This window comes from Pinus tabuliformis, chromosome 4_1 (assembly GCF_031772625.1).
Source record: "Pinus tabuliformis cultivar Carrire ecotype Pingquan chromosome 4_1, CPIR1, whole genome shotgun sequence".
Taxonomy (NCBI): domain Eukaryota; kingdom Viridiplantae; phylum Streptophyta; class Pinopsida; order Pinales; family Pinaceae; genus Pinus; species Pinus tabuliformis.
In genome coordinates this window covers 180,540,211-180,566,980 of record NC_142303.1, presented here as the reverse complement: position 1 = coordinate 180,566,980, position 26,770 = coordinate 180,540,211, and the positions used below count along the sequence as shown (strand labels likewise).

At 38.4% G+C, this 26,770-nt stretch overlaps 1 protein-coding gene across 1 annotated transcript in view; it reads left to right on the top strand.

Moving 5' to 3' along the window:
- LOC149174796 (cysteine-rich receptor-like protein kinase 27) overlaps positions 1 to 18,100 on the top strand; it is a 57,308-nt gene extending 39,208 nt beyond the window's left edge. The window contains exons 3-7 of the mRNA XM_089420964.1: positions 16,501 to 16,637; positions 16,756 to 16,966; positions 17,052 to 17,286; positions 17,418 to 17,568; positions 17,753 to 18,100. Coding sequence (XP_089277090.1) covers positions 16,501 to 16,637; positions 16,756 to 16,966; positions 17,052 to 17,286; positions 17,418 to 17,568; positions 17,753 to 18,100 — 1,082 coding nt within the window. The remainder of the gene's footprint in view (positions 1 to 16,500; positions 16,638 to 16,755; positions 16,967 to 17,051; positions 17,287 to 17,417; positions 17,569 to 17,752) is intronic.
- The last annotated feature ends 8,670 nt before the right edge of the window (positions 18,101 to 26,770 follow it).

The window sequence follows — 26,770 nt, the reverse complement described above, 5'->3', positions numbered from 1 at the left end:
CTTTTTCTAGCAACCCAATCCTGATACATAATAAATATAAACATATCACTTCTATTAACAAGAACTCCGGTAGCCCAACTAGTGAGCTAGTTCCAATGAAGACTTAGCCATTCCGGGAGGTCAAGGTTCGATCCTCCCTGCCCCAAAATTTTGGAAATACGGCCACATTGGGCAAAATCTGGGCTGCCACGTGTCAGCACTAGATTGGCCTATATCAACCAATCACAATTTTCCACGTTACCTCCTCTGTTGACATCATCTAGGACTGTGGCTCATTCCCGGGGTGACACGTGTCCCTGCTGATGTAGGCATTGACCTGGTTGACAGTTGACCTTTGATTTTTTTTTACTTTTTGCCCTAATTATCCATAAACTTTAACTGACTCTAACTTCTCCACCCTGACTCGGATTTATGTGTTGTTTGCACCATTGGAATCATGTCGACGAGCACTTTGACTTGACCCCACTTTCATCTACATTTGAAGATTTTGATGTGGAGGCAAAACTGGATCCATTTTGGATCACTCCTCCCCATTGGAAGATTTTGGACCACCAAAAGTTGGTTTTACCTGTCGAGTAAGTGAGGATAAATTTCCTTGAATTTTTCGATATCTATCCATCGTGCTTTACTTGGATTTGTACCTTTAATTCCAACTCGAAGATACTCAACATTTCCCTATCATGAAGTCCTTATCCTCCTGTCAAGAACTTTATCCTCATGTAGCTCATTAAGATACTTAGGCAAAAGATCTTCAATGGAAGGTAGATGACCTTGCTCTTCAGGATCTTCAATCAATGAAGGCTCATACAATCACAAGTTTTCAACATTTGCGATGGAATAAATCTGCATATAAGTTGGTAGATCTAGGCGGAAAACATTTTCACCAATTTTGTCAAGTATTTTTAAAGGACCATATGTAATTGGTTTCAACTTTTTACCTTCCCATTGCAATCTTTCTTTGCTGATGTACAAACTTGATCACCAACTTGAAAACTATGCTCAACTCAATGCTTGTCATGTTGCGTTTTATACTTTACTTGGCTTCTTTCTAGCTGTTCCTGTACTGCCTGGTGAATTTCTTGAATTTGTTCAATGAACTTGGTTTTCACATCACTGTGTCCATCAACTACTATGTCTTTACCAAAGACAAAATCTAAGGGAGACATTGGTATAAAACCAAAACAAGTCTCAAAAGGAGATCTCTGAGTAGAAGAATGTTTTGCATGGTTGTAAGCATGATGCACATAACACAAATGCTCATCCCAAAGTTTGGGATGCTTGCTACAATATCCTCGAAGCAATTGTATCACTGTTCTGTTGACCACTTCTGTCTGACCATATATTTGTGGATGAAATGGCGTGCTCTTCTTTAACTTTGTGTCCATTAACTCCCATATACTTAACCAAAATTTCTCGACAAATCGAGAAACTCGATCGGATACAATGGAAACGGGTAACCCAAAATGAGCCCATACATTTTGAAAGAACAACTTTGCAGTTTGTTCAACTGTGACCTGTTTACTACATGGTGTCAAAATACACATCTTACTGAACCTATCCACAACTACATACAAATAATCATGACTCTTTCTAGACTTCAACAATTCCCCAACAAAATCCATGGAAACACTTTCCCAAGGACGAGAAGGAAATGGAAGTGGAGTATACAAGCCTAATTTTCTATTACTTGGCTTGCTTGTAGCACACATAGTACATCCTTTAATATATCTAGAAACTATCTCATTCATTCGTGGCCAATAACAGAATCTTTGTAATTGTGCAATTGTTTTACTTACACCAAAATGACTTGATATGAGAGCCGTATGTGCTTTTTGAATTATATTAACTCTTCCAGTTTTTGGAATGCATAACTTTCCCAAATGGTATAAGAGTTTGTCCTTTATGAAATAATCCAATTCTTCTACCTGCTTGCCATGACTTAAAGTTGCATATACATCCTTAAAATCTATGTCTTGAGCATATTGTTCAATGTAACTTTCATGAATTACTGAATTATGCTTAAGTATTGTGGATGCATTTATAATTGGTCTTGATAACATGTCTGCAACCTTATTATGTATGCCCTTCTTATATCTGATAACAAGATGAAATTGTTGTAGAAAACCCATCCACCGATAGTGTCTTGATTGTTGCAATTTAGTTTGTGAGTGTAAATATTGAAGTGGTTGATGATCTGTGTGTATGATTGTTTCTTTACCCATTATGTAATGTTTCCACTTTTTAACACTCTGAACTAATGCATATAATTCCTTATCATATGTAGGATAGTTAACTACTGCTGATGTGAATGTCTCAGAATGAAAACATATAGGCTTTCTGTGCTGCATCAACACTGCCCCCATGGCATATTCACTTTCATCTGTTTCGATCTCAAATGGATGATGAAGATCTAGTAGTGCTAGTACTAGTGTTGTACTAATCCTTTCTTTCAATGTGTCGAAGCCTTTCTGTTGTTTGCCTCCCCATTAAAACACCTGTTTCACACTTGTCAAAGCATGTAAAGGAGCTGCAATCAAAGAAAAGTTAGCAATAAACTTTCTCCAATATTGTGTTGCCCCTAAGAAACTTCTAACTTCTATAGCAGTATTAGGCTTAGGCCAATTTACAATAACTTCAACCTTAGAGGGATCTATCTTCAATTCACCACCCCTACAATATAACCCAAATAATTCAAAGATGTTCTGCCAAATTCACATTTTGACAGTTTTACATAGAGATTTTCTCTTTTCAAAACATCTAAAATCTGCTTTACATGCTTTACATGTTCATCCCATGTTCTATTGAAAACAAGAATATCATCTAAATAGACTATTACAAAATCATCAATGAATGGCCTAAATACATCATTCATGACTCACATGAATGTAGCTGGAGTGTTAGTTAAGCCAAAAGGCATAACCATCCATTCATAGAGTCCTTGCTTTGTTTTGAAAGAAGTCTTCCATACATCTTGTTTTGCAACTCTGATCTGATGGTAGCTGCTTCGCAAGTCCAATTTAGAGAAGTAAACTGCATCATTTAATTGATCTAACAAGTCATCAATACGAGGAATAGGATAATGATTCTTTATTGTGATTTTATTTAATGCTCTAAAATCAATGCAGATTCTCCACGAACTGTCTTTTTCTCGCACTAACACAATAGGTGATGTGCACGGTGATGTGCTTGGTCGAATAAACCCTTGATCGAGCAACTCCTGTACCTGATTCTTTATCTCTGCTCTAGAGCTAATAACCTGTATATTCCAATGTTAAGTAGTGGAGCATCTTGCTGCAAATAAATCTCATGTTCTATCTCTCGCTTGGCTCTTGAAACAGAATATCATAATCGGAAACAACTTTAACTAGATTTGCTTTCTATTTAGGATTACAGCCTTGGAAGGCATCGGATTTATCAATAACCTTTGCTCTTACAATCATAAGTGAAAATTGTTTACTTGAATTTACAATCCTTTTCATCTGTCCTGAATTTATGAGAGAGAAGTTATCTTTGAGTTTATGAGCCCTTACAATATATTCAATTCCATCCTTAGTGAGTTGATACTTATATTCAGTTCGATAGAAGATAGCATTTATGTCGTACAAGTATGGACTTCCTAGTACAATTCCACATATGCCCAATGGGACTATGTCTAACTCAACCTCATCTACAAACTTTGACCCAATAGCAAAACGAAGTTTACATTTTTTCGTCACTTGTAGCTTAGTTTTATCACACACTCAACCTAATGGATATGGATTTTTATGAGGTTTTGTTTCTAGACCCAACTTCTTTACAATTTCTTCAGAATCAAATTAACTTGTGGCCCACTATCAAATAAAGTATTAATTTTAGTATGCTTGGAAATGACTCTAATGTGAAATATCTCATTTCTTTTCCTCTCATCATTACCATTATCAACAGAATGCGAAGAAGTACTTGTAGATGGTTTAGAATCTTTACCGTTTATACATGTAGCTGTAATGGTTGTCTCATCACCTGAATCTGATCCCAAGTTCTTTTGAATAGCAACAACCTTCTTCTGCTATTTACTCCCAAACTTCTTAAGCTTCAATTCTGGATGCAATGACTAGTAGTGTGCCTCATCATGTACTTGCTTCTTACAATGAGTGCATGAAGGTTTATCTTTCTTCATATTGTTTTTTTCTTCTCCTTTCATTTAAGTTTCTTCTTGCCTTTATTCTCGCTTTCAATAGGTTTGGATGATTTTCCAACATCTTGAGTTACATTTTTGCCTCTAGCTTCTAGATGAGTTGCTTGAACGGATACATCATCTAAGCTAGTTGGATTAAACAAAAGTATGTTATGCCTCAAATAACTATGAAGACCACCTATGTATTTCAATAATGTCTCTGGTGAGCCTAATGATATGCCTAATGTCAAAGCTCTCTTACGAAATTCCTGAGTATAACTTTGAACACTTTGACCTTCTAATTGACGTAGTGTTTGCGAACTCGTCATTGCTTGTTGCATATAAGCCAAAGGATAAAATTGTTTTTTAATAGAATAAACAAACTCATTCCAAGTTGAAATGACTTTACCATGCTTTTGGAGATCTTCTTGTGTCTTGCCTTCCCACCATACAAGTGCGGTTCCTCCAAGTCGAAGGCTAGCAAGTAGGATCTTCTTCCTTTCTGAAACAACTTTCTGCACCTTGCAATACACTGCAATTTGTCTTATCCAATTATCAAGCTTTTCAGCGTTAAGTTCTCCATCATAAATTATCAAATCAAATTTTACATCTGATTTGATCAAAGAGGATTTATTCTTTTTCTTCTTAGAAGGACGAGATTTATGAGAAGAAGAGGATGATGATGACGATGATGGTGATGATGGAGGAGATGGTGGAGGAAGCATTCCTCCCTTTCTCTTATCTTATTGATCTTTAGGTGATGAAGTGCCTTCATCTTTGTTCTTCTTAAACTCACGATACATCTCTTCCACCATTGCATGTATCGTCATGAAACCATCCAAGAATTGAGATTCTGACCCAAGTGGAGTTTCATCCGCCATCCTTCTTTGTGAAAAGACCATTCTATCTCTGGATTTGCCTCAAAAAGTTCACCTTCACCTCATTCGAGCCTCAACCTAGTAAGCTTTCAAATCTTCACACAAACTTGTCAAACCTTAAAAACCTTTGAGCTTTGATACCACTTGATCCGTTAATGAAAAAGGTATTACAGACTTTATGTGAAGTTGTTTATGTTACTTAGTGCAATGGACTGAAAAGGTTGCAAGTAACATAAACACATAAGCAAATTGAAAACACATTCAAACACATCAATACAACAAAATTTAATAAAGGAGTTCACCAAACTTCCTGGCTACGTCTCCTGGTCCTTTAGTTTCTAATGTTGACCACTTTATTTTGTCTTCAAAATGTTGTTACAGGTATGAACTCAAAGACAGAGACTCAAATGAAAAAATGGACCTCACCATTGCGTTCAGCTTGAAATTTCTAGTCAAACGAGTATAAACTTTACCATATTTGCTACTGTGACCTCCAGACCCCCTAGAATGATCCAAAACCGTCTTTGCGCTTGCAAAACCACTCTCTGCTGACAAAAACCACCTCGGCCTGCTCAAAACTGCCTCGGTCTATGCACTGGTGGTATGGCAGGTTCGACACCTACAACTGTTTAATAAAATTTTTGTTCGGCTTTGTTTCAAGCCCGAACATATGATATGTTGGTTATCGGAATGCGTTGAAGTTGTTGCATATATATGGTTTTGGTGGGTCAAGGGTTCGAAACCCCCACCTGACCATTCTATTGTTTGTTATGTTGTTACAACATATATGCAATGTATTATGTGTTGGCTCTGTTGGTTGATACATTAATCATATGGTATGATATACCATGTGTTGTGGTGACTTGCGGTGAATGTGGGATATTACAATATGTTTGCAGACTATATGATACATTAATCATATGGTATGATATACCATGTGTTGTTGTGATTTGCGGTGAATGTGGGATATTATAATATGTTTGTGGACTATATGATAACGATAAATCTAAATGTCTGGCGGCCGTGGGGTTGACCCCAATGGTTCAGCCTTCTTTTTGGCAACCCAATCTCGATAAACAATAAATATAAACTTATCACTTTCATTAACATGAATTACATTAGCCCAACTCGTGAGCTAGTTTCGGCAAAGACTTAGTCATTCTGGGAGGTTAGGGGTTCAATTCTCCTTGATCCCCAAAATTTTGGAAATAAGGCCACATCGGGAAAAATTCGGGCTACCACGTGTTAGCACCAGATTGGCCCATATCAACCAATCAAAATCTGCCATGTCACCTCCTTTGCTGACATCATCGAGGACCCATGGCTCATTCTCGAGGTGACACGTGTCCCTGCTGACGTTGGCATTGACCTGGTTAACCGTTGACCATTGACCTTTGATTTTTTGACTTTTTGGCCTAATTCTCCATAAACTTTGACTGACTCTAACTTCTTAATCCGGACTTGGATTTACGCATCGTTCACACTGTTGGAATAGTGTCGATGAGCACTTCGACTTGATCCCACTTTCATCTGCATTTGAAGATTTTTCTCTAGAGGAAAAACTGGATCCATTTTGGATCAAAATTTCATGGAGACACCCAAGGGGACACATTGGTAAGCAACCAAGAGGATTCTAAGGTATGTCAATGGGACAAAGGAGTATGGTATTTCGTACACCGCAAAAAATGATTTTAGGTTGGTTGGTTACACTGACAGTGATTGGGAAGGAAGTGTTGGTGATAGAAATATCACATCAGGATATGTTTTTCATTTTGGGTTCGAAGCCATTTCATGGGTCTCCAAGAAGAAACTAATAGTGTCATTGTCAACAACAGAAGCTATGTTGCCGCAACAACAACATCGTGTCAAGAAGTTTGGATGTGAAGAATGTTGAGGGATTTATGCCACGACCAAGAGGGAACAACAACTATTTTATGTGACAATAGTTCCATGATTGCACTATTAAAGAATTTTGTTTTTCACAAGAGGACTGAGCACATTGATGCTAAATATTATTTTATTAGAGATTTAGTTAACAATGGTGAAATTGTGTTGCACCACTGCAAGTCATAGGAATAATTTGCAGACATTTTCACAAAGCCATTGACACGTGAAAATTTTGTTTATCTCAAAGATTGTTTGAGAATTGTTAATGGAAACAATTGTTATTAAGGGTGAGTGTTGGAAAATTAATCCCAACCACCGTGTTAAATACATTGACAACAACCATACTTGTCAAGTAGATTTTTTTTACAGGTTGCGGATTTTTGTTTGTAAGCTAAATGACAGATTAAATGAAGTTCTCCAGTACAAATTCTCCATTCCACAGCACACATCAAGTAATTAAGAACGAAAGAGCATTCAATGAAGCATTGGTGAAATAGTATGGTCAAACATTTATTCCCCAACTATTACTTACTCTCCACAACATTTGTAAGTTCAAAAATCATATATTTTGTACAAGGGCCCATATTATGTCTTAATACTTCGACTTTGTGATAAATTAATGCCTTTGAAATGTATTTTTGAATATATATGTGAAGAAATCAAAAGGGTAAAATAGTGGAGCAAACTTTGGTGACAGCCTGAAAATAAACAATCACTGGGCTTTACACTCTGTTATGAAACCCCCTCGTGAAGTAATCCAAAGTTTTATTTTCTTGCTCCAAATTTTTACTCTGGTTTACTGGGCGTTAAATTTTTGAGTTTTAAACTCATGTCTAGTTCAGATTTGATCTCTACACTAAAGTGTTGAGGGAAAGACTCCTCTCCTCTGCCCCTATAAATCTTCAAAACCTGCTTCAATATATGGTTACACTTCACACACTGTAGCGAAAGTAGTGTTGGATATTTTTGAATGGGGAAATACCAAAACCAAACAAACATTAACACCACAGAGGCAATGCTCTGTTTCCACTGTTCCAGGATCTTTTGCACAGGGAAGCTTTTAAAACAAAATGACTCATAACATAGTATTACACAGCCATAAAAAACATTTCTATTGATTAAAATATAAAGCCTGAAACAACATTCATCCTCTTTGCTGAGAGGGATTTACCAAAACTTACATTCACCCATCAAAAACAAAAACTCTGTCTTTTATCTCCACCTGAGATTTCACTGTGCTGGGTTTACTGCTGTAAAACCCTTTTTACATTCACTGTTGTGAAAAACATTTTACACATACTTCTGTAAAATAAATTTACATTTACATCTGAGTGAAATCCCTTTTTTTACATTCCTGGGTTTTCACATTACAAAAAAACTTATGCATTCTTTTCTTTTGCATTTCAATGCAAATCCACTTCATTAATAAAATCTATGCACTACTGTGCAATGTCTTCACCTGCTTCATGTGCTGGTCTTCATTCTGAGCACTCCCTGCTCTTTCGCTGCTGCGCGTTACACAAATCTCATGTGCAACAATAACATTTCATATACATATGCGCTCCACACCTTTTTATGCACTGCTTGTGCAAAAAAAATACACACAGTTTTTCCGCTGCTGCTACGTTTCTCCCATGCCCAATAACAACTCCATAATACTCCTCGCTGCTGCGAACACATATGTATTTGTTCTACTCCCGTGTGCGATAATACAATGCCATACAAAGTCAACGTTTTACAAAAAAATATTTTTATGTGTCAACAAAACTAAATGTCATATTATGTGCCGTATGGACAAAACTTAAAAGTTTACCAACGCATATGACATTGCATTAAAACAGGTATGGTCAACCAGACTTAGTTTTTACTCCACGCAAATATTTAAATCGTTGCAGGCTCGTATGCAGGTTTCATTGATCGACGGCGGAGGACGATCAGGTAGATCAGACGGCTCACAAGAATATCGGAAGGCATCATATGACTGAACAATACCACCCGAGAAGCTTACGTTGGCTGATGTCAGGTCAGAAACACGTGGCGCCACCATATTCCATCGGGTTCGTTTGCTGGATTATTCCTTCGCCGGAAAGCTGGTCCGAGAAGTTCCAGGCGGGTATGCTGAACAGTTTCTGGCAATGTTGCCGCTGCGTTGAAATTACGATTTCAACACTCCCCTTTAATTTCAACAGCTGGGCATTCGGTCATACCCAGACTCTTCCTCTCGTAGAGGGATTCCTTAGTACTGCTGTTACAAAGATATCTTCCTCACATAGAGGGATTCACCAACTGCTTCTGATGCAGTTCACAAACAAACAAAGTTGTCTTCCTCTTAATAGAGGGATTAACCTGAAACTGTGCTTAAGAGCACCTTCCTCATGACAGAGGGATTCACCATAACAATGTGCTGAAGAGCACCTTCCTCATGACAGAGGGATTCACCTGTGACTATGCTGAAAAGCATCATCCTCTTGATAGAGGGATTTACCATGTCACTGTGCTGAAAAGCACCTTCCTCTTGACTGAGGGATTCACCAAATGACTGTGCTGAAAAGCACCTTCCTCTTTAACAGAGGGTTTCACCAAATGACTGCTTCAAATGCAGTTCCAAAACAAACAATCATTGCACTGCTGTGTGTGCAAACTCATTACAATGTTCTTTTATGCTGCTGCATGTTCTCTGCTGCACTGTTGTGCCATCTTCTTTGCTGTGTCTATCCCACACTGCTGTGTCTACACCTGCACTGCTTCTGCACTTTTCAAAGACAAAATACTCTGTCTTTTCTGGAACAATTACACTGTCCCAATTTACAAATTTACACTGCTGTTTGTAAACATTTCTTACACTCACTGCTGTTGCATATATTGCATTTCAATTCATTGAACAACAAATTCATTACATTTACCTTTACTGCTGTAAGGAAAATTTCTTTTGCATGTGCTGCTGTTCAAAACTTCTTGCTGCTGCATTTTTCACATTTGCATTTTTGTGTGCTTCTCCTTCTTGCCATCATGCTGCTGTCCATAACTATAACCATAGACTGTCATCCCTGGGTTTTTATTTGCTGCTGCGTTGCCTCTGCAATTTGCACTGTGGCTGCCTTTTGTTTCATCATACTGCTGTGTGCCCATACTCTTGGCACTTCATTCTCCACAAAAAAAATAACACAGGCTGCTGCCTTTTCTTATGCACCCTTGCTTCACACAATCTTAGTCTTCATTTTTTTTTACACAATGCACTACTGTGCAATTCCTTTGGCTTTCTGCTGCCACACACATTCTTATACATCCAGTGTGCATTAAAAATCTGCTGTCCTTGTTTTTCTTTATGCATTTCTTTGCATGTTGCATTGCATGCAAAAAGAAATTACATTTTTCACTGCTGTGTGAAAAATTTCATTGCATTCTCAGCCACTGGGCATTTACGCTCTGCTGCGTTTTGCCTTCTTCTCATTTTCTTCTCACTGCTTTGCATTTTCATTCCCAATACAAAACATTTCCATCTGCTGTGTATTATACTCACTCTGCTGTGAGTATATTCTCTCACTTTACATAAAAGGAAAACTACATTCCATTGCTATGCATTTCAATGCATGTGCACCACAAAAAAAATTTAAACTGCTGTTCATTCTAATCCATGTGCTCCAAAAAAAATTTCCAAACTGCTGTCTTATGTTCTATCTTCCCACTGCTGTGAGGGTCTCCATGCTTTGCATTTTTCTCTTATCTCGCTGCTGCTCTTTACATTTCAGCGCTGCCATCTTTTCTTCTTTATGCATTTCTGTGCATATTGCATAAAAACAAAGCAAAAACATTGCTGATTTCATCACTGCTGCATATTACCTTTCAGAGGGATTAACAAAGATTTCATTTGCAACTGCTGCGCTGCAATACATCCTTCATCAACAAATGACTATTAATACAGTTCAGCAAAAAAAAAAAAAAAATTCAAGCTCCCCTTTAGTGTATGCTTGTCTTCTTTTGGCAGACTCTTCTCAAAACAAATTTAGATCCACTGGGGAGTTCAAGGGGTTTTCAGATTGCCTTTCCTTCCTTCTCCATACTTGTGTAACTTTCTTCTTTTGCATGGGTCTAGCTTGTGTAAGAGCCCATGTCAAGTTACAGTCACGTGCCATATGCCCAATGTTATGACACTTGAAACATTCAACATTGTTCATGAATAACATTTCATGATTTCTTCTAAAATTGTTTCTTGGAGGTTGTCGAAGACCACAACATTTATCTCCATGAAATGCTCTACAGTCTTTTGCCATATGACCAAAGTTTGAACAAGCATAACAATAACCAAAAAATGAACTTTGGTACCTGAGAGATGGAGGTTTTCTTGATGTACTTCTGAAGCCTTGCTGCCTTGAGATTCTTTGTTGATGACAATTGCCTCTTACCTCTTTGACATCAGCTACATTTCTTCTTGGAGCTGGATTTCTTCTATTGCAGCCTTCATTTTTCTCCTTGCCTTTGCTGGAACTAGGAGCATCACAACTTCTTTCTGGCTTCTTCACATCTCCTTTGCTTAAAGCATCTTCATCCTTGTTTGAGGGTTCACCTACATACCCAAGTCTTGATTTATCAAATTGAGATCTGTGATAGCTGAGCATGTCATCCAGAGCTTGAGAGCTCTTCATGATCTTGTTCATCCCTTCAACCTTCTTCCTGAGGAGGACAATCTCTTCTTCTAACTTTTCACATACATTATTTTTCTTTGCAAGTTGTTCCTCAGTTTCTTCCTTGCTACGAGTAGCTTCAGCTGCCACTATTTTGAAGGAGATAATATCTGACTTCATTTTGGAGATTTCTGCTTGACTGCTCTCCATTTTCTTTTCAGCTCCTTGTGCCTGCTTCTTGGCTTCTTGTAGTTCGGACTTAAGGGAGGAGACCTCTACCTTGTACTGTCCAATCTCTTCTACAAGCTTGTTCACCCTCTTGTGTCTTTGTTCAAGTTCACTTGTCAAGACATCTGCTTGCTTCTTTGCACTATTCAGCTGATTTGTCATGGATATGACTTCTTCATGATGTTTCTTCTTGCATTGGTCAAGCTCTTTCTTAAGCTTGGCAAGCTCTTCATCCCTTTCTTTTACTTGAAGCTTGATGAGGTCAAGCTTCTCATTCTCAGCTTCTATGATGGGTTCTTCTTGACTCATTGTCATGGTCAGCGCTCCCTTTGCATGAAGGTCATGCAGTCTGTCCCAAATATCCTTTGCTGATGAACATTTTCCTAGATTCTTCTTCACAGAATCAGGCAGTCCATCCAAAATAGTCTTTGCTGCTTGTGCATCATACTCCATGGATTCTTTATCCATCTTGCTGTCATCAATCACTGACTCCCAGACTTCAATCCCCTCAGACATTAGGAAAGCCCTCATCATTATTTCCCATACATCAAAGTTTCCATCAAACTTTGGGGTTTCAAATAAAATGTATTCTAATGGATTGCCTTCTAGTTTAGTAGAGGAGGGAGACACATTTTTAGCAGGCTTGGAGGCTTTCTTCTTTGACCTTGCCATTCTTAACTATACTCCAAAATACTTGACTGTGTTTTTAAAATGACTTACTGTTTCTTCAACAATAACTTAAAAACTTGAGAAATACCTGAATCCCTTTGGCTGAAACTTCACACTGCTGGAGAAGCTTTCTCTGCTGCAACAAGAATCTTTCCTTCAGCTTTTTTGACACTTTTCAAGAGCCTGAACCAGCTCTGTCACCATCAAAGAGCCTGGACTTGCTCTGATACCACTGTTGGATATTTTTGAATGGGGAAATACCATAACCAAACAAACATTAACACCACAGAGGCAATGCTCTGTTTCCACTGTTCCAGGATCTTTTGCACAGGGAAGCTTTTAAAACAAAATGACTCATAACAGAGTATTACACAACCATAAAAAACATTTCTATTGATTAAAATATAAAGCCTGAAACAACATTCATCCTCTTTGCTGAGAGGGATTTACCAAAACTTACATTCACCCATCAAAAACAAAAACTCTGTCTTTTCTCTCCACCTGAGATTTCACTGTGCTGGGTTTACTGCTGTAAAACCCTTTTTACATTCACTGCTGTGAAAAACATTTTACACATACTTCTGTAAAATAAATTTACATTTACATCTGAGTGAAATCCCTTTTTTTACATTCCTGGGTTTTCACATTACAAAAAAACTTATGCATTCTTTTCTTTTGCATTTCAATGCAAATCCACTTCATTAATAAAATCTATGCACTACTCTGCAATGTCTTCACCTGCTTCATGTGCTGGTCTTCATTCTGAGCACTCCCTGCTCTTTCGCTGCTACGCTTTACACAAATCTCATGTGCAACAATAACATTTCATATACATATGCGCTCCACATCTTTTTATGCACTGCTTGTGCAAAAAAAATACACACAGTTTTTCCGCTGCTGCTACGTTTCTCCCATGCCCAATAACAACTCCATAATCCTCCTCGCTGCTGCGAACACACATATATCTTTTTGTTCTCCTCCCGTGTGCGATAATACAATGCCATACAAAGTCAACGTTTTACAAAAAAATATTTTTATGTGTCAACAAAACTAAATGCAATATTGTGTGCCGTATGGACAAAACTTAAAAGTTCACCAACGCATATGACATTGCATTAAAACCAGGTATGGTCAACCAGACTTAGTTTTTACTCCACGCAAATATTTAAATCGTTGCAGGCTCGTATGCAGGTATGCAGGTTTCATTGATCGACGGCGGAGGACGATCAGGCAGATTGGACGGCTCACAAGAATATCGGAAGGCATCATATGACTGAACAATACCACCCGAGAAACTTACGTTGGCTGATGTCAGGTCAGAAACACTTAGGCGCCACCATATTCCATCGGGTTCGTTTGCCGGATTATTCCTTCGCCGGAAAGCTGGTCCGAGAAGTTCGAGGCGGGTATGTTGAACGGTTTCTGGCAATGTTGCCGCTGCGTTGAAATTACGATTTCAACAAGTACGCCATGTCATTTTTCATCTTTTACCTCTCTGGGGTTTAAGAACATAAATAAACCCACGGCCAAACGACTTTGCAATGGTTCAAATCTGCTCTCAGTTCTTCAGAAGGTGGTTTTGGCGGCATCCACAACAGCAGGGAGCCTCTGCGACAAAAGCACTAGTAGGCAAAAGGCGCCGGAAACGTGGGAAGTTGTTTCAGATAAAGCTGGTAAAGCACCTTTTCCGGGTAGAGAGAAGGTCACTCAATGATGGAGGGCTGCTTGTATTTTTAAAAAGAGAAACACTTGTGAAATGTGTGAGAGTGCAATAAACAAAATGCCAACGCTGACGACTTTTTCTTACTTATCCTTTTGATGTTTTTGGAGATGAGTAGGAGCGAGTTGTTTATCCGTGTCTTGCTATAGTCTGTTTGAGTTGTCTCACTGCGTATGTGAATTCTCTTCACAAATACAAAGAAGTAAGGCTATGAAACCTATGAATTGATGTCTGTTAGGCCCTGTGAACAATACCAAACTAGCGAATTGATAAATGTTGTAGGCCTTGCACATGAAGTTGTTTCCTGTTATTATTATTTGGTACGACATTTGTGTTATTTGGGCAAAACGATTTAGAAAAGAAGGAAGAGAACTCAAAGATGAAAGATGAAGGGCATAAGTGTGTCAACTTAGTTGTATTTGACCGTTGTTTTTATAAGTTTCTAGAGGAAAGCTATAAGTGGCGGCAATGGTGAGGTGGAATGAGGAGGGCATGGCATAATGTGTAACCTGGTCGTGCGCGGTTTAGATCAGAGAAGGCAGCCAAAAAGTCAGCCCTAGTGCCATATGGTTGAGAAGGGTCTTATTGACATTGATAGTGGAAAACATGTTGTTGTAGGTCATGGAGAAGCGTGTGTATTTGTTGTGAAAGTGTGTATTTCTTGAGAAGGGTCTTATTGACATGATAAATTGGAAAACATGTTTTTGGAGGTCATGGAGAAGCGTGTGTATTTGTTGCGAAAGTGTGTATTTATTGTGAAAGGGTGTGGCAGTTGTGATAAAAAATAATGATGCCCACTAAATTGATAAAAGCTGTGCGTGTTAATGAGAGATTGCCTGGACTAGGCCAGTCCAAGTTGCGTTGAAACTCTGATTAAGTTATGGATTGGGCAAGATATATAAGAAGTGGTATGTACAAGAGAAAGAAGGAAGATGGAGTGAAATAGAGTGAAGGAGTACTTGTGGTGTGTCAATAGGGTTTTAGTTTAAGTTGTAGAATCTTATTAGAGGCAAGTGTATTTTCCTAGGAAGTCGTAAGACTTGATATTTGGACATACATGTTGCCCAGCAACACTCAATGTTGTAAGGCTTTAAGAGTTTGTTTAGACATACATGCAGTGTAATGGTGCACTAAATCATCAAGTTGTAAAATTGACCACTTGGAGATGTACCAGTGATATGCATGTGAGATATCATGTGTGACATGGTTGTTGAATGGGACTAAGTTAATCTAGTAGAGTCAAGCTTAGGGGGGATCAGGGGGATTGTTAGGGTGGATGTTAAGGTAGACATGCACTAGAGTGGTGCATGAAATCATCAACTTGTGAAATGAACCACTTGAAGATTATCAAGTGGCAAGTGTACTGTATCTGGCTGGGTTGAGGGGGAAATGGGAGATCTCAAGTGTGAGATGGTTGATGAATGAGACCAGGGTAATATCCCTGGTCAAATTTAGGGGATGGTGTTAGAGTAGTCCAAGTAAAATCAAGTTACAGTTGTTTTTGCACTCCAAGTATATAACAACCTTTAATTTTTCCCGTAAAATTTATCTTTAATGTAACTTATTTAAAATTCTCTAGCTGCTCTATGATTGTAGCCGTAATGGAGCGACGATATTCAATAGAATTCTAATTTTACTGCAGCATTACTCAGACTCACAAACAGGTGTGAGTGACCATATTTAATAGAGTCTTAGATTTATTACACAGTTACACACAGGCCCACAATCAATTAGAGAGCCGATGGGTTGTCAAGAATAGTATATTTCCAAATATGATATGATGAATAATCACAGATAAGATACGATACAATACAAACAGTATGCGGGTCAGTACAAACTTCATCATTAAATTATTAATGAAAAATATTTTTTAAAGGGCAAGTCTCCTCTATTAACCAGAATGCTCGAATTACACCATGTTCTCCTTAAAAACTAGTTTCTGGATATTGTCAGTTAATGCCGCTTCTGTCGCTGATACAGTGTAGAAAGACATGTGAAGAGAACTATTAAATAGTGGTGAAGTAACATTAGATATCAATAATAAAATATTAAAAAATCATTTATTAAATATTTTAGAATGTATTTTGAAAAAATCCAATTAAATTTGGTAAATTTAAAATAATACTTGTTATCGTATTTATCTATATGATTTACAATTTTTTTAATTATTATATTTTCAGACACATGTCATGAGAAAGCTGGTATACGTTTCCTTCAATGTTAAAAAAAATTAAAAAAATAAAAACGTTCATTTTTTGTTTTTATATTTTTCTAATATAATTCCGTGCTTTCATTTTTTGTTTTTATATTTTTCTAATATAATTCCGTGTTTTCGTCGTACAGATCACAACGACGAGGATGGCCCACTAATCCGTCATGATCGACAAATGGTATTTACAATGGAAACATTAGTAGCTGCTACGAGAAACTTTCATGATGATAACAAGCTTGGAGAGGGAGGCTTTGGCCCTGTATATAAGGTAACATAGGCTTATAAGAAAGCGAAGACTGTCGTTTTACTTTAGCTTGAAAACAAATGTACTGTAGCAAGGCAATCAAGCTTTAATACTTGCAATTTTTTTTGTGTTCGAATCCCAGGGAGCTACTAAGGATGGAAAAGAAATCGCTGTTAAAAAGCTGTCTTTAAAATCTACCCAAGGAAGAAAGGAATTTTTCAATGAAGTTAATCTTGTGGCCAAAATTCAGCATAGAAATCTTGTGAACATACTCGGCTGTTGCGCTGAGGGATCAGAAAGGTTGCTTGTGTATGAGTATCTACCCAATAATAGTCTTGATAAAATCCTATTCGGTGAGTGACTTCTATTTCATTTTCTATGTATAGCAAACATTAATGTTTCGAGAGCGTTTAAATTTATTTTCGTGCATTGCTACAGATACAGACAAACGCAAAAAACTTGAATGGGAGAAGCGTTACAACATCATAATGGGAGTAGCTCGTGGGCTTCTCTATCTTCACCAGGATTCTCAACTGCGGATTATTCATCGGGACATTAAGGCAAGCAATGTGTTGTTGGACGAACAACTGAATGCTAAGATATCAGATTTCGGGTTAGCAAGACTTTTTCCTGAAGACGAAACTCACGTCAGCACAATAGTGGCTGGAACTTAGTAAGATTTCAATCAACCATCGCTCTCACACAATATGTTTTACTCTATGCTATGCTGATTTAATTAATTATCTATGAACACAGTTTGCTTTGCAAATAACCTATCTTTGACATTGTACATTGGATATGCAGCGGGTATATCCCGCCAGAGTATGCTATGGGGGGAATATTATCTGCAAAAACTGATGTGTATAGCTTTGGCGTTCTTCTCCTGGAAATTATCACTGGAAGAAAGAACAGGGATTACAATTTGTCACCTGAAATGCAGACTCTTTTAGGATGGGTGAGAATCTCTTTCAATTATATCCAAATCTACATATCTAAGAGTTAACTAGAGCCGTGTTATTTAATTCATTTACAAACCGTTTAGTGACGGACAGTGTCACGGATTTCACTGCCCATATTGTGGATATGTGGACCGACGTGTATATGTCTCATCATAGTAACAGACCGGTGTGATTATGCAGGCATGGAGATTATACAATGAAGGAAATACTGCGCAACTGATTGATCCATTGATAATTGAAACATGCGACGAGGCGCAAGCGTTGAGATGCATTCAGGTTGGTCTTTTGTGTACACAAGATGAATCCCATCTTCGGCCACCGATGTCTGCAGTCACTGTCATGCTTTCAAGTGATTCCGTGACGTGCTTACAGGATCCCCCGAAGCCTGCTTTTGCGGGTTCTTATGTTTCCGAAACCACTACGTTCACAAGTAGTGGATTGTCACAGGCATCTGCAACTGCATCTTATGTGCCATCCGCTCCAACTCCTCCCCCTCCTGCATGCATTGCTGACCAGGTACCAAGGTAATGCAAATTTTGCAGTTCAACAAGAGAAACGTTGCAGTTTAACGTTTAATATAATTATACGTTGCCAAGATGCTTTGTCTATTTGGCGAGACAAAGGGTTTCTTTTACTAATTCACAAGTATCATAAGATTTACTGTGGATATAGAATTATTTATTTATAAATAAAATTGAAATATATTTTAGTTTGTTATTTTTTTTAAAATGTAAAGTATTTGGTAAGCCTTGAGAAGACTAATTACCATTAGTATTTAAATTATGAAAGCTATTAATTATACATTTTATTTAAATTATGAAAGTTATTAATTATAAATTTTATGTAAATTTGTTCTTCTAAAGAATTCTTGAAATTATGAAAAAAAAAATGATGTTATCAATTTCACTATAAGGATAATATGTATAATAAATATTAATGTTGAAAATATTTATTTTGTTTTTTTATTAATATGGTAAAGTAAAAATTATTTTGTTTATATAAATTAAGAAATATCAAAATTTTGTAGCGTTTTTACTTTTTATTAATTATTTTATTGTGATTCTAGATTTTTTTAAAATAGAAAAAGTTTAAATAATAAAAGTCTTCTAGATGATGCAATGTATAACGGATAAGGAAGGATTAGCAATTCATAGAAAAATAAATATAGTGTCTTATTTAAGATGTAAAGATTATTGGTATCTCGAGCTTCTGATGGGAGTTTAAAATTTACTTCAAAGAAAGTCTGATGGGAGTTTAAAATTTCTTTCAAAGAAAGTCATATAGTTCATTTTTTTCATGAGATTATTATGGAATGGATATTTACATAAATTAAAAATTTGGAAAATAAGACTTACATCATGAAAATAAATAAATATTACATTATAATAGTGTAAGTAAATACATAATAAAGTATATAAAAAAATATCCATAATTTTTATTAAATTAAATGACCATGCTCTCAATCCGTATATATTTGTAAATTTAATTCTTACATATCATAGTTTCTTCTTACTTGGTATCATAAACTACAACAAAAATAAATTCCATGGAGCCGAGAGACCCATCTCTTTACCATTGGCTCTCCTTCATACATGTTTAGGGTCCAAATGCATGGACCACCATCTAATTTAACCACAACAACCATTATTCTATTAGTTTAACCACAACAACCATTTTTCTAGTAGTTTAAACACATCAACCATTATGGTCTAAAATCCCCACTAATGGAATTATTTCCTTAATGGAGTCCCCAATAAAGATTCAATTAAATCATAGACTATCTTTAGTAACTTTTCTCTTATATGGTATGAATTTTTAATTTCTTATTTATTGCCTTGATTATCTCATTAGTCCCAAATTCTTGTTAAATGATCATGTGGACAAGTTCATTATAAATTTCAAAGGTCCGTGTCTCATTCTTCCTTACACACTCAGATGTATGATTTGAAGATACTAATTTCCTCATGATATTACTCCTTTTATTTTCCCTTCCACATAAAATTTATTTTAGATGTGGATGTGAGTTCTTCAGCTATTTGTTAAGTTTCTTGATATGGGCCTTTCTATCCTCCTTCCCTATATTTTCTCCAAACTTTACCTCTATCCATTACGTATTACTTTATGCACCATGCTTAGATGTGTTCATCTCACCCCTCACCCATTTTCAAAGTATCAACCCTCCATAATTGGATTTGGTGGAGTATCCCATAATCTAAGTTAGATGTTAATATCATATACAAGATGCTCCACACATTACGTTTGTTCCCTTGCTCGACACTCAATTGCTTGGCATCTTTATAATAAAGATTCACAAGATTATCAAAGGTGATTGTTTTCAAATATTATTTATGTATATTTATAAATACATAAATGAAATGTTTCTGTACCAAGAACTTGTTATACCTTTGGGTTGTCCTCTTTACATGAATCAAAAAGAAATTGTCTTGAAAGTCAAATATTTTAGAAGAAATATTTATCTATAAAATAAGAATATGTTATGCAACCAGCTCACAAAATAGAAGAAGAGATAGATCAACGACTTCAAAATTAGCCTCTTCGAGGGTGAAACCTCCTTTACATTAAAAAAATGACAATTCTTGGATGATTCAAATGACAAAACCTCCTTTCTATATATAGGAGTCTAAGGAATCACAATATAATTAGAGTCGACATAACAATAATAATGTAAGGGCTCAACAATAACAAGAGTGGGCTTCTATGGGGCACAATAATAACAATATTGGGACTACATGGGAACAACAATAACAATAAGGGCGCTGCAATGACAAGAACAATGAGGGAATACAATAGTATTATAGGGACATAACATGCCCCTCTCCTTCAAAAAGGTGTTGTCCTCAACGTTTGAGTAGTTCTGGATGATCTTTTATAAAATTCTCATCCTCTGATGTGGAATCTTCCGCAGGTAAGTTCTTCCACTTGATGAGATACTCTGAAATTGCTTGATTTCAAAGCTATCGAGTTCTTGTTTCTCTTACTTCAAATTCCAATATTATTTTTCCTTCCTTGTCAAGTTCTGGCAATATTATTTGAGTTGAGATTTTGTCACCTATAACCTTCTATTGACGGTGCTGGATCCGCCAACATGTCAGGGGATCTCCTCGATAAGAAGTCCCAACTAGAACTCAAACCATTTGGTGTAGGAGTCCCAGTAGTGGTTCATACAACATCACCTTGACCACGGCTGCACGCAGAGGTAAGCAGGATGTCCTTATTGGTAGCAAGCGTGTGACATGCACAACAAGCCAAGAAAGGTGCATAAATGGTTCTAACACACAGAAAGTGAGGTGAGTGTGCTGCTTGGAAACCTGTGAAAGCACATGGCTTGGAAGGGAACAAACGAGCGAAGATGCATCACAAACTGGAAAGCAAGTAAGCTAACAATCCAAATTGATGGTTGAACCAACATCACATCTCAGTAAGATTCACACATATTTATACAAAAAGAGTCCATACATGCATGCGTAAGTGAACATATACATATATCATTAGAGTAGCCAAGATAGCTAAAATACAATAACAACATATGCATGAAATGTGTTGCCTTTGTTATATTAAGAAGTGAAATTTCCAATCATACAGTACAACCCTGACCAACCACTAGTCTGGGTAGCAGAATGTTAGAGTGATTGTTGCCTACTCCTCCAAAGAGATGTACTAGCTTTGCACCATGGAGAAGCCAAGGCTCGTTACAATACTCTCCACGCTTTCTCTAAGACACTCCTATCGGAAGCTTGGTTGACCAAAAGCCTCTATAATGAGTTATGAGGTACTATATATAGAAAAGGGTGGGGTGACCCTTGAAATTCCCCTTTGTGACTGTTCATTTACCCTCATGACTCTTCAACTACTCTATGACTGTTACATTCAGCTATTGACACTTGAACTTCCACTTGACATGACGTTACATACAATCTGCACATGTACCCATGTGAGACAAAATAGGCTTGAGTAAGTTGTGTAAGACATCACTATGACTTCGAAAACTGTGGGAAAAACAAATCTTCAACATCCTCATGATTGTCGACGGTGGTGAATTGATGCCAAGCTTGGTAGTTCGCGATGGTGTCCATGTACTATGTGGTGACATCATTTTGGAAATGAACTCTTGCCTCTGTTGCATCCGAGTACACTGCTTTGGCTCCTCTATCCAACTTGTTTGATAACATGCACATCATTATCTTGAGTGCAGTCGGACCTGCGACATATTGGTGCATAGTGTCTACTTTGATTGCCAAGTCTGCATTGATGGCTATGCACATCAACTCGTCAAAGTATGAGTCTAGCTCCAGTCAAACTTGTGCCTTTGTCTTTGCCTTAGTAAGTGTCCCAATAGATTGGATTGCATGTGTGCGCACAAAAAAATCCATGCTTCTAAACACCCGTGCATGGGAAGCCTGCAAACTAGTGATGAGTTGTGAGAGCTCTTCATAGTTCCGAATCTAACTCTGGATGCATGCCTTCAACTCAACCACTTTGGGCTTGATCATCTTAGGCAAGTGTAACGGGGCTCCCTTGTATCTCATTGTCCATGTTTGCATGTGATCGACAACAACATGAAAGTTTGACAAGATATGCGCACTCCTAGCACAACGTTGCATCCAACTGTTGAGATGGACAACTACCTTATGCACGATAGCAAATCTAGAATACAACACTCGCCTGATTGTCTCAAGGGACAATACTTCATCCAATATCGCTTTCTTCAACTCTGCTCGGGCAGATGTTGTAACCACGTCTCCTCCTTGCTTGGTCGTCTGTAACTCCTTAGCCATTCGCTCGTTCTCTGCTATCAAGAAGTGAACACTTGAGCTAGTGGCTTCGGCATATGCTCTGGTAGCATTGGTCAATGTTGTTGGATGCTTGCACATGTCATATATGATAAATCGTTCCTCAAATTGTGCAGGAAATGTGTGGTCATCTGGAGTAGACACTTTACGTGATTGCACAACTCTATGTTGCGAATCGTCAAATGATATGTTGTGCATCTATTCTTCCGGATTGTCTCCACTGATCTCAGTATCTCCTTGGTTGCTTGGGACCTACTCTGCTTCTGGATCAGGTGAAGCCGATGGGTCGACCTCTTGATTGTAAGGCATGAGGTCGATGTCTTGCTCTAACTCTAGAGGCTCCATCTCTGTATCCATGTGCTCGTTCAATCTCTTGAGTGAAGTCCTACTCCTGCGACTGCTCACCCTGTCTCCTTTGTGCCAGGTGCTCTGATGAGTCTATCACCTGTATGGGCACAATTTCATCAATCTGTGCATGTTGCACCCCTTGTTGTATCTATCCCTATTGTGCTTCCTTCTCTTGCCTACACAACTTTGGTTCCTTCGGAAGTTTCTCCTTCAACTCCTTCAGCTCCTTCACTGTTTCCTCCATCCTCTGTTTTGCTCTCTACCTTTGTGTGGTCCTCTTGTCGCACTATTGCCTCTTAACCTCTATTGCCAAAGAAAATTTCACCACAAGTGGGTTTGTTATGAACTTGGAGCTTTGTTCTGCCTCTGCGCTATCGACAATCTTCCTCTTGCCTTTTTTGTGCATCGATATGTTTACGTCTGCTGTTGTTGCCACCGGTGCAATCCTAAATGCTACTTCATCTTGTTTCGTTAACCATTCCACAACAATGCCGACCGGTTCATTGGGCCTAGAGAAGATGTGACAATATCTCCATGGGTCTTCCTCAACCCAATGACACACCCCGTGGATCCATGGAAATTGCACTCTCGTGCAGTGATCCTTCACAAAGCAATGCGGGTCATACAAATTGAAGCTTTTGGTGCCAAAAGTAAATTTCTTGAACTCTTTTGTCTCAGGATCCACATGCTTGAGATTATGTATCTCGTACAACTTGATCCACAATGGAAGAGTGGGCCAAGGTGCCTTCTTCTTCCAGTGCAACCTAGCTGACAGTCCTACCGAGATGTGGTATGACACTTCTTGCATGACGAGCTTGTCCGTGTCAAACTTCAGAAAAACATGCAGAGGCTTCTCCACGTTGTACATCCGTATGAAGCTGCGAAATGGTGAGGCATACCAATCCACTATGTTGATCAGTGCCTCCATTGCTGCCTTCGACATGAAAGGTGGATCCTGCTCAAATATCATCTTGTACATCGGGGTGACAAAATGATCTGACAACTATGTGATGACTCTGCAGAAGCTGCATTCAGAAATAGTTTACAATAAGTGTTCACAGAGGTTTCTGCTAACATCCATGCACAAACCGGGAACTTATAACGGGCATAGATTGCATCCAAGATGTAAGTGGACATGTAGATTTCTTCTTGCTGACCCTTGAGTGGATGCGGAGCTACTGTTACCTGTTCCTTCAGCCTATGAGAAACATGTCGAACCAGTTGCATGCTTTGCCTTCACTGGCCAGTTGGTCCAACACGATCACCCAAATCTATGGGAAGATCTCCGTGCTCTCTTGGCCATACAAGCGACATGTGTTGAAAAGTGTGCAACAAGAAATTCTTGTTGAGATTGCAACAAGATGATGGAGCTTAGTGAAAAGAGTCGCCTTCACTAAGTGAGCTTACAAGCAAATTATGGTGCAAGTTCTATTTTTGGATCCCAGCAGGGATGATCACAGCAGGAGTGACCACAACAGGGATGATCACAGTATGGATGATCACAGTATGGGTGATCACAGTATGAGTGATCACAGTATGAGTGATCAAAGTCTATTTTTAAACTGGCTGTCAAAAATAGAAAAGTCAAATATTATTGTCTCATAATAATATTTGGACTATAAACTTGATCTTATTCTCTTGGAGCACTTTAGGATGAGATATGGATGTGGTACATGTAGATCCCAGAAGGAAATACGTGGTTACCTATGGGATGACTAATATTTGCATGCAAGACTTCAGTTAGAACTCAAGTGAGTTGAGTTTAGTGGACTGGAGGTGCAGTTGATGGAGTTGTGTTCAGTTTAGCTTTGTTAAACTGGTTGTATTTAGTCTAACTGGCAAATAGACTAGAGATGAGTTGGGTGAATTAGTTATTAATTAATTCACAAGTTATTAACTCATAATACAACTACAGAATACATCAGTTAGCTCAGTTGCATGTCAGTGCATGTTTAGTTCAGCAGGGACAGGTGTTAGAGGATCAGATTGCTATCAGTTGTGACTATAGCTGTGCATGATGATTTGCACAATCAGAGGGATTGAGTATGCCAATGAATTGGCCAATACCAAGTATTGTAGCCTGTGCTCACGTCCAACACAGTGTGAGTGATTCTTTGCAGGTGAAATACGAGTTTGGTAAACCATTCTCATCAATTCTTGAGCAGGTATTGAGCTGGAGAGGCAGGCAAGCAGTGGAATAGATTTGGAGATCAGATCTGAGCTATATTGTGTGTAACAGGTGGAGATGGTACTGGATTGCTTGTGATAAGCATTGTACTTTGTAATATTACATGATTCAATCAATATAATATACAGATAGTTGGGGTTTTTAGCGAGATGCTTTCCCCGAGATACATACTGTGTTAATGAGTTTGATTGATGCTTCTATGTGCGCCTGTGAATGTTTCTACTTCTATAAATTGATGATCAACGTAGAGGAGGTTATGTATTATGCATGTTCCACTTATAAGTGTATAATCACGATAATCTCTGTGAATATGTGTCATATTATTCAAAATTTCTACATGGTATCGGCGCTGGTTGATTTGTAGAAGAGATTTTTACAGGATATCAAGCGAGGATTGATCATCGAATCTATTATTCAGAAAGTGTTTACATTTTATTTCTTCAGGCAGAGTCTGTAATCGGGCCAGGTAGCCTTTGGATTCATCCTTCCTTTGGAAGGTGAGATATCCGATAAAAGCCCATACAGTCGATCTCTGTACGAGAAATACTTTGTTCTCATGAATTTTAGATCGGAAGCGGTTGAGTTTTTGTGTTGGTGGAATTCGAATTTAATTCCAAAGAAATATCAAAACTCAGAAAAATTAAGTGTGAGAATGGACACAGTATGCCCCAATATCTCATGAAGTTCACCCAATGCCAGGATGAGCTGGGAAGTGTGGGGGTGACTGTCAGATGAGGATGGTGAGTCTAGCACTCCTTGACCTTCCTAAGAGTTGGCATAGCTACCAGGACTCGGTGAATGGAAGGGAGAAACTGCAAGGATGGGAGAGACTTTGGTCGGATCTTGTGCAGGAGGAGATTAGACGGTGCACCAGAGATGGTTCTTCATCCATGCAGGATGAGGATAATTGTGCCTTAGCGAGTAAGGTGAATAAGGGGAAGGAGAAGGGTTCTCTTTCCGAATCCAGTTCTTCCAGTGGTGGGAAGAAGGTTGACAAATCGAAAGTGCGATGCTTTCGTTGTCATGAGGAGGGTTCACAGGTCAAGAACCTCTATGCTCTTGAGGTTCAAGATGCATGCAAAGCCTTGAGCAGTGAGGCAATTGATGGAGACTTGGTGGTTGAGAGGGAAGGTATGTTACCTCTCAACATGCAGAGCCAGAAGAAGTCTCAGACGATTGTGGAGGAGCTACGATTGGTGCAGCAGCTTCAGGAGGTTATGGAGCAGCCACAACAAGGGAAGCTGAGAGGAGATTGAGTAGAGACATCTACTCATGCAGAGACCTCCAATAGGGGGAAACTTCGAGCCAGGTGGGCTGAGGGATCACATGCAGCCATACCTCTAGGTAGGAGGTGGGGTGATGTGGATTGATTGTCCCAAGGAGGAGGGGCAGGATCCTTGAGGTACCCAACCTCTTGGATGAGACCTTGCTACGGGAGCCCCAGATGTGTAGTAGCAGGAACTGACTGATTGGGTAGAGACAGATGCAGATGGAGTGGCAGAGAGAGCGATAGTGCAGGGAATCCCAAGACAGCGTATAGCTAGCAGGCTGCAGCAATGTGAGAGGCACAAGTGTTTTGCACAGTGCTAGGTGGCACAGAGAGGTGTGCAATGGTGCTAGATGCATGGAGATGTTGCAGTAGCGCAGATGTTAGAGAGGGAGCACTTGTCAGCAGCAGGTAGAGCTTCAGCATCAGAGGATGTTTCTAGCCCAACAGGGAGGTCAGTTGGGAGGTGCAGTGCGGATGCAATGCTGGGAGATAGAACTAGCAGTAGCACAGATGCAGTCAGAGATCAAAGTGACAGAGGCTAGAGCAGTCAGATACTGAAGAGCACAGAGATGCAGAGTTTT